Raw genomic sequence first — 11838 nt, forward strand, 5'->3', positions numbered from 1 at the left:
ACCAGGCTGGCCTCTAACTCAGAAATCCGCCTGCCTCTGCCTCCCAAGTGCTGGGATTAATGGCGTGCGCCACCACCGCCCAGCTTATAACATTCTTATTTTATCATATTTAATTAGTATGTAGATTAGTGGGTTTTAGTTTGATATTTCTACACATATAAATCATTATACTTCATTCTCATTGTCCTTGCTGCCATGCCCTCTTCTGCTGGTCTCTTCCTTCCCCAAGTAGCCCCTGCTTCTGTTTTTTTTTTTTTTTTTTCTTTTTCTTTTTTTTAAAACAGAGTTTCTCTGTATAGGCCTGGCTGTCCTGGAGCTCACTCTGTAGACCAGGCTGGCCTTGAACTCAGAAATCCGCCTGCCTCTGCCTCCCAAGTACTGGGATTAAAGGCGTGCGCCACCACTGCCTGGCTCTGCTTCTGTTTTCATATTAGATATATTACATTAACTTTTCTTTCTCCATTCCATTTAGTCCTCACTGTCCTTTACAGATCCCTTTTCCTGTGTCCTACATATATGCATACACATGCATATACACACATATGTACATTCATACATATTTACATTATGCTATATACATATATACATATATATATTTGGGTCTAGCTTGTTTCACTTAACATAAAGGTCACCAGTTCCATTCTCTTTCCTGCAAGTATTATCATTTCATTCTCTTTTACAGTTGAATACAATTCTTTTTTTTTTGAATACAATTCTTTATGTACATATGCCAGTTTCTTTAGTCATCTATTGATGGATATATTAGTTATTGTGAACAGACCAGCTATGGACATGGGTGTACAAGTATCACTGAGGTCCTTTGGCTTTACATACGGGAGCGGTCTATCTATCTGGGCCATATAGTAGTTGCATTTCTAATTTTTAAAAGGAACCTCCATGCTGACTTCTGCACTGAATGCAGCAGTTTACATTCCCATCACCCGTATTGTAACCAGCACTTGTTCTTACTGTTTTTCTTGAGGGAGAGCCATTCTCCGTGGAGTGAGATGGAATCATGAAATGTTTCAATTTGCATTTTCCTTGCTGGCTAAAGATATTATACAATTTAAAAAAATTTGCATTTTTTGGTGTGCACGAATATAGATTCATGTGTTGGGGTGTGGGGTGTAGGCCAGGGGTCAACCTTGGCTATCTTTCCTTTGTAGCTTTCTCCCTGTATTTCTGAGACAGCCTCTCACTGGGTCTTGGATTCATTGATTTGGCTAGGATGACCTGTGAGTGAGCCCCAGTGGTCTGCAGTGTTGGAAGTACACGTGTGCCATAATAATTGGCTTTTTATGTGGGCACTGGGGATAAAACTTGGGTCCCCATGTTTACATGGCAAGTCTTTTATCAACTGAGCTATCTCTCTAGTTCTGCACTTCTTTTGAGACAACCTATTTATTTGTTGGATTATTTGTGGTTGTTTTTTCTATGTGTTTAAATTTTAGAGCTCACTGTAGATTGTAGCTATTAAGTCCCTGTCTGGTATGTAATTGGGGAAGGTTTTTCTCTTGTCTCACAGACTGTCTTTTCACTTTGGTGATTATATCTTGTTGTGTAGAGACTTCATGATTTCATATGAAATTTCATATAATCCCGTTAGTCAATTTTGGGGCTATTTCTTGTGCTACTGGAGTTCTTTTGAGAAATTTCTTGCCTATGCTAATATTTTGAAATGTTTTACTTCTGTTTTCCTCTGGTAGTTTGAGAGTTTCAGGTTTATCAATAAGGTCTTTGATCCATTTCTAATTGATTTTTGTATAAGATGAGCAATATGGATCTAATTTTCTTCTTCTACATGTAGATATCGAGTTTTCCAAAGAGGCTTTCTTTTTTCTTTTTTTCCCCCAGTGTTATGTTTTTTGACAGTTTGCCAAAGATTTGGTAGCTGTAGTTGTGTGAGTTTATTTTTGGGTCCTCAATTTTATTCTGTTGGTCTATATTTCTGCTTCTGTGCTAATGCCACACTGTACTTGTTAGTACAGCTCTGTAGTACAATTTTAGGTCAGATCTTTTGAGAGTGGCTATCAGTGTAACTCCCTTTAGGCCCATCCAAGTTATTCCACATATCAATAGTTCATTGGTTTTTATTGCTGAATAGTATTCCATAACATAGATGGATCATACTCTTTTTAACCATTTATAAATTACAAGACTTTTGGGTTGCTTCCAATTTGGGCTATTAAAGTTACACATTTATTTATAGTTTATGTGGATGTAGGTTTTCATTTCTCTGGGAACAATGCCCAGGAATGTAATTGCTAGATTATATGGTAAAAAAAAAATTGTTGTATTTTTAAAGGAATAGACATTAACACATCCTTTGATTACTGTTTACATATTATACTTTTTAGATGTTAATTTAAAATTTTAATTGACAGATAATAGCAGTATATATTTATAGGCACAGTGGTATTATAATCTGATACATGTACACAATGTGTAATGATAAAATCAGGGTAATTAGCATTTTTAGCTCCTTCAACATTCATCATTTCTTTGTAGTGAGAGCATTCCAATTCCTTTCTTGTGGTTCTTTAGAAATATATAATAAGTTGTTGTGAACTGAAGTCACCCTACTGTGCTGTTGTTGGCTGAACAAAGGAAGATGAAAAGCCTGACTTTTTCAAGCCAGTACTGCAACATCTATTTTTATAGAACCTGAAAATGATGAAGCCTAAGCATCAGTGAGGGGTCTGACTCATAGAAGGAAGGGAGTCACTTCAAAGAAATTGAGTGAAATTATACATAAGAAATGGAAATATAATAAAAGTTATTTTTGTTGCTAATTTACCATATAGTGTCATATGAAACAGGTTAGGTTTTTGAATATATATAATTCATCATTTAAGCTATAGCATTTTCAGACCATTAATAAAGTAAGATGAATATATATATTTGAAACAGATCTAAGTCATTGGTTCAGGATGGTTTAGAACTGGCTGTGTAGCCCAGGCTGAACCTGAACTTGAAGCAACGCTCTTGCCTCAGCTTCGTGTGTGCTTAGATTCTACATGTAAGCTACTATGCCTGGTTAGAAGCTGAGGATTTCAAGTATGGATATCATAAACTCATTAAAGCCGAGCATGGTAGCTCATGAGACAAACACAGGTGGGTCTGTGGCAGATCTGAGGCCATCCTGGTCTACATAACAAGTTTCAGACCAGTCAGGGCTATGTAGTGCAACTCTGACTTAATAGGAAAAAAACCCCCAATAACTAATTAAATAAATAACCACTAAAAACTCTAAAAACTATTTGTTAGCACTTTTTGAACTAGAACTGAAAAAGCCATTGAAGCGTCTATGGACGCTTCATGGATAAGTTTATTGATTGGAGAACTGCAGGCCCACAAGCTCAGAGGACAATAGAGTCTTGAACAGTTGACACTGTTCATTGCCTACTGGAAGAAAAGTTAGTGAAAATACTCAAGGCACTGTCTTTTCTCAGTGACTCAGTAGCTTGATGATTGAAACACTTAACTGCAAACATGGAAACTTCAATAGCAACTCATTTTCCGAACTGTGTCCTTACCAACAGACCCATGTCAGTGCAGCCTGATCTGCTGTTCTGGTTCGATCACATGGTATGAGTAGTAAATAATCCTAGCAGAAGACTTTCTTTTATGTGACTGATTAGACACAAACAGAAGTGGTGCTACAATATTTAAAGTGCTGAATAACTTGTTTGAAGCTCATGGTTTATGTTGGAACACTGTTGTTTATACTCACATGGCACTTCAAAAGCAATGGTGAGGAAAACTGTTGGCACCATGTACGGATTCAGGCAGTAGCATCAAGCATACCACTGGGGACTCTATTCTTTACTGCTATAAACTCACTAAAAATTCCAACTTTATTTGAGAATGTCTTTGTCGAAGCAGTAAAATTGATAATTTGTTAAAACTTGCTGCTGGATTTGGTATTCATAGGAAGTATGATGAGGTGCTTTTGGTATAGACTGTCATGCAACGGCTCTTCTCTTATTAAGCTGTGAGCATTAACTAGCTAGTTTTCATGGAATACTACATTTGCCCAAAAGAACAACTGACAGATTATGATGATTCAACATTATGATTAAATATTTGGAATCTGGCAAATGTTTTGTCAAAAATGAAGTGAGCCTATGATTTTATGGTAAACTGATGTGTTTGTTGTCAATGATAACAAATTTGTGGTTATAAGCAAAACTATGATTTCTGAAAACTTGATTCTGCCATTGTAAGCTTGACAGCATTTCAAAACTTAAGCTTCCCCCAGTGAATACAGTGATGATATCAATGTTTTTATGCTGCATAAAATGTATGAACATTTCGAATGTTTTTCTAACCCAGTGAACTGATATTTTCCAAATACTATGTGGAAGGGGAGGGTGTCAAATATCCATTCAAAATACAAATTTAACCTAATAGTATGTAAAAATCCACTGAGATGCTTTCAGGCTCCATGCCACATTAACATTAAAGACATCACCATCTGTAGAGTTTTGTTTTGGTGTAGTCTCAAGGAATGAACCTAATGATCAGAAAAGGTTATTAAAACATTCCTCCCCTTTCCAGCTAACATGACATCCTTTTCATACCGGTGAAGCTCTGCTTTTGTTGTATCCTTGAGCTAAAACCATGTCAACATACCTTGAATGAAGAAGCAGGTAAGAGAGCGGTTACGTACTAAGCCACAGAATAAAGAGATGGGCAGATGTCTTATAATAGCATTTCTTCTCATGGAATTGAAGTCTTAGAAAATAGTTGTTTTTCATCAAAAAGTGTTATTTACAGGACAGATTGTATTTATTATTTTTACTTTAAGTAAGTTTCAAATGTTTTAAAATAAAAGTATCACTGACCATTTAAAGCAAAACCAATAACAATGCATCAAAGAGTTTTTATTTTACAACGTAAAAAAGAAGTATGTGGCTGTAAAAATAGAAAGGAAAGGGAGAATTTCAAGAACACTGCTGGAAGGGGCATGTGAAGTAAAGTAACAATATTTGAAAGTAAACTCTAAATTAAAAATTCATGCTGGGGCCAGTAAGATGGCTCAAAGAGTAAAGGCACTTGCCACCAAGCCTGATGACTTGAATTCAGTCCTTGGGACATGCATGGTAGAAGGAAAGAATAGACTTTCCTAATTTGACCCTGATTTCCATATGTGTATGTACCGTGAAATGTGCATACCTTCATAAACACACGCACACACACAAATAAATAAAATATAATAAAAATTTGCTATAAAAACCAAATCAACTATAAAAAAAAATCAAATGAAAGTATAGCTAGTAAGCAAGTAAGGAGATGAAATGAAATACTGAAAAAATATTCAGTGTTCTTCTCATCTTCCTATTTGATTTCTACTTGTCTCATCTGTTATTTGTTCCTTTCTTTTGCATTAAGCTTAGCATGTGTAAGGTACTACTTAGGTTCCATTTCTAGCACCACACAGCAAACAAATCAAATAAAACCTCTCAAATCATGTAATTAAAGGGGGAGGGAATAAGGCTAGGTGTGGTAGTGCATGCCCTAATTCCCGATTACAGGCAATGAGGATCAAAGGAGGTAGAGGTAGGAAGAGCTCTGTGAGTGTAAGGCTAGCCTGGTCTACACAGTCAGTTTCAGGACACCCAGGACTATATGTTAGAAACATGTCTTGAAGGAAGGAAGGAAGGAAGGAAGGAAGGAAGGAAGGAGGGAGGGAAGGAAGGAGGGAGGGAGGGAAGGAGGGAAGGAGGGAAGGAGAGAAGGAAGGAAGGGAGGGAGGGAGAGGGAGAGAGGGAAGGAAAAGAACAGATGAAAGAAAAAAATGCAAATGCCGGGCAGTGGTGGCGCACACCTTTAATTCCAGCACTTAGGAGGCAGAGGCAGGTGGATGTCTGAGTTGGAGGCCAGCCTGGTCTACAGAGTGAGTTCCAGGACAGCCAGGGCTATAAAGAGAAACCCGGTCTTGAAAACAAAAACAAAACAAAACAAAACAAAACAAAAAGAATAGATAACAGATAAGAGAAATAGAAAACAAAGAGGAAGATGGATATAAAGCTATGGTTTGATTATGATAGCATCACTATTTTGTTGTTTATATAAATCCACTATATACATGAAGAGGTTAATACATTAAAAGTAAAAGGACAGAAAAAGATTTGTTGTATAAGCAATAATAAAGAAATATGTAACAATATTTAAATTGGACAAAGTGGAATTCAAAACAATGATGAAACCAGAGATAAAGAGGAATATCTCATAATAATAAAGGAGTCAATTCATCAAGAAGACATAACAATCCTCAGTGTGTATGCATCTAATAACAATCTTTCAAAAGTATATGAAAAGCCCAGATTGATAGTACTTAAAAATAGCAAAATTCAAAATCGTGGTTGGAAATTTCAGCTCTTAGCAACTGACAGAACAAGCAATAAAACATTCAGTTTGATGTAGAAGATCTAGACCACACTCGCAGTCTGACTTAGTTGATAATGACGGGAATGTTATTCAAGAACAACAGACCACATATTCTTTATAGATTATATATTAAACATTTTCTAAGATAAATCATATGTTGCCCATAAAATTGTCAATAAACATAAAAGAACTGAAATGCTGCACAGTATGTTCTCTGGTAAAAACAAAATTAAATAAAAATAAAAAATTCAGGCTTTAGAGAGATGGCTCAGTGGCTAATAGCACTTGCTGCTCTTGTAGAGGACCTGGGTCAATTCACAGCACACACATGATGGCTTACAACCACTGAGACTCCAGACTGTAAGGGCCAGAGGATCAGGGGGTTTTCTGTGAGCCTGTTGTCTCCTAGTAACAGCAGAGACTGTACCGATAAAGTCTCACCAGCAGGACTTCCCAAATACGAGCTAAACAAGGACAAAAATAGACATTGGGATGATGGTGGAAAGACCACAAGGCCTCAACCCTACACAAAAAACTACAGGTAACTAAGGAATGCTAAGAGTAGGAGAAATAGTCTTTGTCAGTGAAGAGCACATGAATCGGTTCTCCAATACCAAGTGGTCAGCCCTGAAAGCATGCACACAAGCAGCATTATACAGACTGAGCAGGTTATATCTATGTAATTAGAAATATATATGTATATACATACACGTATGTAACAACCATTAATGATAAGAGAGGCCATGAATTTAAAAGAAAACAGGGAGGGGTATATTTGGAGGGAAGAAAGGGAAGGGGAAAATGATGTAATTATATTATAATTTCAAAAATAATAAAACTAATTGAAAAATATATGAAAAAGCTCTTAAATATTTGATAGTCCATTAAAAAGAAAGCCTCTACATTTTAAAATAAGTCATATGTCAAAGGAGAAAATATTTTGCATCACATGAAAATCAAAAATGTAGTTAATTTGGTGCGTATATATGTAGTTAATTTGGTGCGTATATAGAAATCTATAGTTCAAAATGCTCCTATTAGAAAAAAAGAACATTAAAAATCAATGGGCTAAGTTTTGTTTTGTTTTGAGACAGGTTCTAACTATGTAGTCTGGCCTGAAACTTGCTGTGGAGACCAGGCTAGCTTCAAACTCACAGAGATCTACTTGCCATGCCTCTCAAGTATTGGGATTAAAGGCACACATCATCTTACCTGCTCCAATAAGCTACGTTTCTATTGTAAGAATCTAGAATAAGAACAAAAAACAACAAAAAGAAGGCACAAGGGAGAAAATAACAAAAGAAGCCAACCAAATCAAAAGCTACATCTTAAGAAAAAGCAAAAGCCACAAGCCTGATGTCATGATACACACCTTTAATTCCACCATTCTGGAGGTGGGGGGAGGATGACTGTCAGGAATTCAAGGTCATCAGGTTACCTAAGCTATGTGTAGCTTTGTCACACATACACAAAAGCAGGGGCTGGTGGATGACTCAGTTGATAAATTGTTTGCCAGGCATGCGTGAAGACTTATGTTTAGTCTCCAGTACCCATATAAAAGCTGTTATGTACAGTGTTGGAGATTCAGTGTTGGGGAGGCAGAGACAGTGGGATCTCTGAGGCACACACACAAACACACATACACAAAAAAAAGAAAGACTACACTCCAGGGAACTTGATAGTCCATAAGTTAAAATAACAATAATAACAACAACAACTACAACAACAACAATAGTAGTAGTAGTAATAGAAGTCATTACTACCATGAATGAAAGAAGGGTATCCCTACAGATCTGTAGACATTTAAAACAATAACAATAAGTAAAGAAATATATTTCTTGAGAGACAAATTACCAATATGGAATTAAGAGATGATCATTAAAATTAGAAGCCACAAAGCATCAAAAGTCAAAACTTTTCTTCAAGTAATGTTTATAGGATAACCATCATCCTGATATCAAAACCAGATAAATACACTGCAAGAAAACAACAGTCAACCATCCTCATCAAGACACAATAACCTTTGACCAAGTTTCAGCAAACAAACAAGATAATACATCAAGAGCACATAGGCCTTATCTGAGAAATGCAGCTATTGCACATGAAAAAAGTCAGCTCAAGTCTTTATTCTAACTGAATAAGGGATGCTAGATGATGATTTTAGTAGATGAAAAAGCATTTAACAAAATTCTTCATTTGTGAGAAAAACACCTTTAATTAGAAATAGAGAACTTTCTTTTCCTAATAAAGAATCTGCCTTGGGAAAAAAAACACACCATGGCTAACATCACACTCTACAGGAAAAAATTAAGTGCTTTGCCCCTCTGACTAGGAATAAACAAAGATAAAGATGTTCACTTAGTTCTTCTACACAACACTGTATTGATGGTCTTAACCCACAATTACAACCAGTGCAGTAAGACAATAAAAAGAAAGAAAAGGCATAAAGATTATATATGCAGACAAAATTCTAAATTCATAGATATTTGCTCATGTATATGGAACATGCTAAGTAATTACAAGAAAAGCAAGGAGCAGGGTTACATTACTCAAGATCAATATTCTACTTAAGATCCATATTCTGGCAACAAACTACTGGAAATTAGAGTATTCCATGTACAAAAAAAAATCAGCACCATGAAATACTTAAAAATAAATTGAAGAAAATTTGTGTAAGACCTGATTATTGTACAGTTTAAATTAAAATTAGAAATTTAAGACTATATAAGTAAATGAGAGAATAAATTAGGACATTATTATTCACAAATAAAACCATATAAATTCAGTAGATTATATCTAAAGACTTTTATATTAATATCAATTTATATATAAATCAATTTAATTTATTTTAATGGCTGTATGTATTTCTTAATGATAAAGTTTCCCAATCTTTTTAAATCAAAAGCAGTCTGGTGAAGTAGAGTTTTTTTTTGCTGATGTTGTTAGTAAACCCAATGATTATGCGTGTTCAACTGGGGTTCAAAAGTTATATCAGATTTTAGATATTTATATTATAAATGTTTAACCTATACAAAAAACTGCTTTACTCAACATAGATCGTGGGATCTAAATAGTAACACTACATTACAGACTATTTTCCATGTAACAGTGCGACTTAACAATGAATGTACTGGCTTTTTTATGGGTTCATGTCATGTTTGGGCTTTTTCCTCATTGTAGAGTTTCAGGGCCCACTCATACATGCATGCTCCAATTCTCTCTTTACTCCATGATTGTCTGTCCAACCTGGCTTCCTAAGTCATAGGCTGACATCAACTCCCTGATTACTGGCTTTATGCCATCAGCGTTTTGTATCTCATGAGACTGTGCACAAAGAGCCACCCCTAAATGCTTCTAGAATCTATGCTGGGCTTGCCTTTTCAGATCTCTTTCCTGCATGGCAATGGAGAATTTTCCTTGGGATACACTGAGTTCTCCTGACTTGGATACATGGTGCTTCTTGCAAAGGCTAGAAACTTGGTACTAGGTTTGACTTGTGTTCTCAGAAAGACTCTATTTCCATCCCTTCCATCTTAAGAAGAGAAACCTCTCTATGCAAATTCTGACACATACTTATATACTTGCTTGCTTAGCTGTTTGTTCTGTGAAGGGATGCCAGCTAGGTGGGTGCTCAATGTTCTGCTAACCACAGAGAGCTAAAATAGGTCACCAATCACAAGTGACCAGAAAAATGGCACAGGCTTGAGAATCTTTCATCTGAAACCCTAAATGTTCCAAAATCCAAAATATTTTAGTGTTAAATCTTATACGAGAAGTGGTAATGACCACACACCTTGCATTGTTTTATGAAAAAATTAAAATAGTCTGTTATTTTCACACTATGTGTGTAGAAGGTATAATTGTAACAAATAAATTGTTTAGATTCCCGTTTTATCCCCAAGAAATTTCATTATTTATATACAGTTGTTATAAAAAATCTCAAAAACCCCCACAACCCTAACCCTCAAAACAAAAATGAAAAACTCCAATCCGTACTACTTCTGCTCACAAACATTTTGACTAGAGATGTTTTAGAAGTATGTCTGAACCTTTTAACTTAGGTGTATAACTTTTGTAAGTTTATTCCCTTAGCAATCTATTTTCTAGAAAATAGGCTTTCTCAATTAAAAATATTAGATTTATTTATCTTAACTTATGCGTGTATGTGTGTTTTTGTCTGCATATATGTACTGTATGTCCACCACATGCATGACTGGTACCTGCAGAGGTTAGAAGAGGGTGTCATCTTCTCTGGAACTGGAGTTATAGGCAGTTGTGAGCTACCATGTGGGCGCTGGGGACCAGACCTACAACCCCTCTAACAGTAGCCTGTGCTTTTAAAACCACTGAAGCATTTCTCCAGCTTCAAATTAGCTTTCTAAAAACCAAGATCATTCATATATATATTAGGCTCATGAATGCAGCATTTAAGATTTTTCATATCTGATCACAATTCCCACTAAAGCTCCAAAGGTTCCTATTATCTTATACATTCTGTATTAAACACATAGTCCCTTTTTGTGTACTGTAGAGACCTTTCTGTTCATCACTTGGCAAACTCTCAATGAATCTTTGAATATCCACTTCAAAGTTTCAAGATCTTATTAGTTTGGTTTGGAACTTGCCATGGAGGTAGCGCAAGCTGTCCTTGAACTTGTGATCCTCCTGCCTCAGTCTGCTGAGTGTTAGGAATACAATTATGCACCACTCACTACTCAGAGCTTAGCTCAGTGTTCTGTTGAGTTCCCAACTTTGTTCCCTGCCTGTCCTGGATTAGAACACAATGCTTTGTTGCCTTAATTAGAGAGCAGTATTTGTGAGGACACTGGGCATACCTTGTTTATGTAACTAAATCCAGATCTGAATAGTTGCTAAATGAATAAGGGAGTAAAGGAAGAGCTCAACATTTAGGCTAAACGGTTTTGAAAAACCGTTTGTAGCTAGACCTAGGAGGACAGCACAGGACTGCGGTAAGAACACTTGGAGGAAGATGATTATTATCCTAGGAGATGGAAGAACAAAGTCTAAGAATGAGAACAGAGATAGTAGGAAGTCAGGCGGCCATAGCTGACTGTTGCAATAGCTTGACCTTGTGACTGTGCTGACTGTATTTCTCAAGTCCCCCTTTAGCTCCCGGAGGGCAGGGCATTTGGGCCCTCCTTTGAATTCCCTTCACAGTTGAAGCACATCTCCATAGTCACCGTTGCAACTGTCTTCTAATTACTTTGAAGGAAAAAAAAAAAAACTATGTAAGGGTATTTTGCTTGCATGTATGTTGATGTACCATTGACATGTCTGTTAACCATGGAGGCCAGAAAAAAGGTATCAGATCTCCTGGAACTGGTGTTACAGATGGTTTGAACCCGGGTCCTCTCCAAGAGCAGTCAGTGCTCTCAACCATGGAGCCATCTCTCTAGCCCCAGCCTTTTTTTTTTTTTTTTTTTT

General features: G+C 36.2%; 1 protein-coding gene across 3 annotated transcripts in view; it reads right to left on the reverse strand.

The window, feature by feature from the left end:
* Hdac8 (histone deacetylase 8) overlaps nucleotides 1-11838 on the reverse strand; it is a 217253-nt gene that overhangs the window by 103708 nt on the left and 101707 nt on the right. The window contains exon 10 of one of the 3 annotated variants that reach the window (XM_031365965.1): nucleotides 10576-11616. The exons of the other annotated variants lie outside the window; for them this stretch is intronic. Within the exon in view, the coding sequence (XP_031221825.1) occupies nucleotides 11614-11616 (3 nt within the window). The 3' untranslated portion in view covers nucleotides 10576-11613. Of the gene's footprint in view, nucleotides 1-10575; nucleotides 11617-11838 lie in introns of those variants that run through there. 3 annotated transcript variants of the gene reach the window in all.

Source organism: Mastomys coucha, chromosome X (assembly GCF_008632895.1).
Source record: "Mastomys coucha isolate ucsf_1 chromosome X, UCSF_Mcou_1, whole genome shotgun sequence".
Taxonomy (NCBI): domain Eukaryota; kingdom Metazoa; phylum Chordata; class Mammalia; order Rodentia; family Muridae; genus Mastomys; species Mastomys coucha.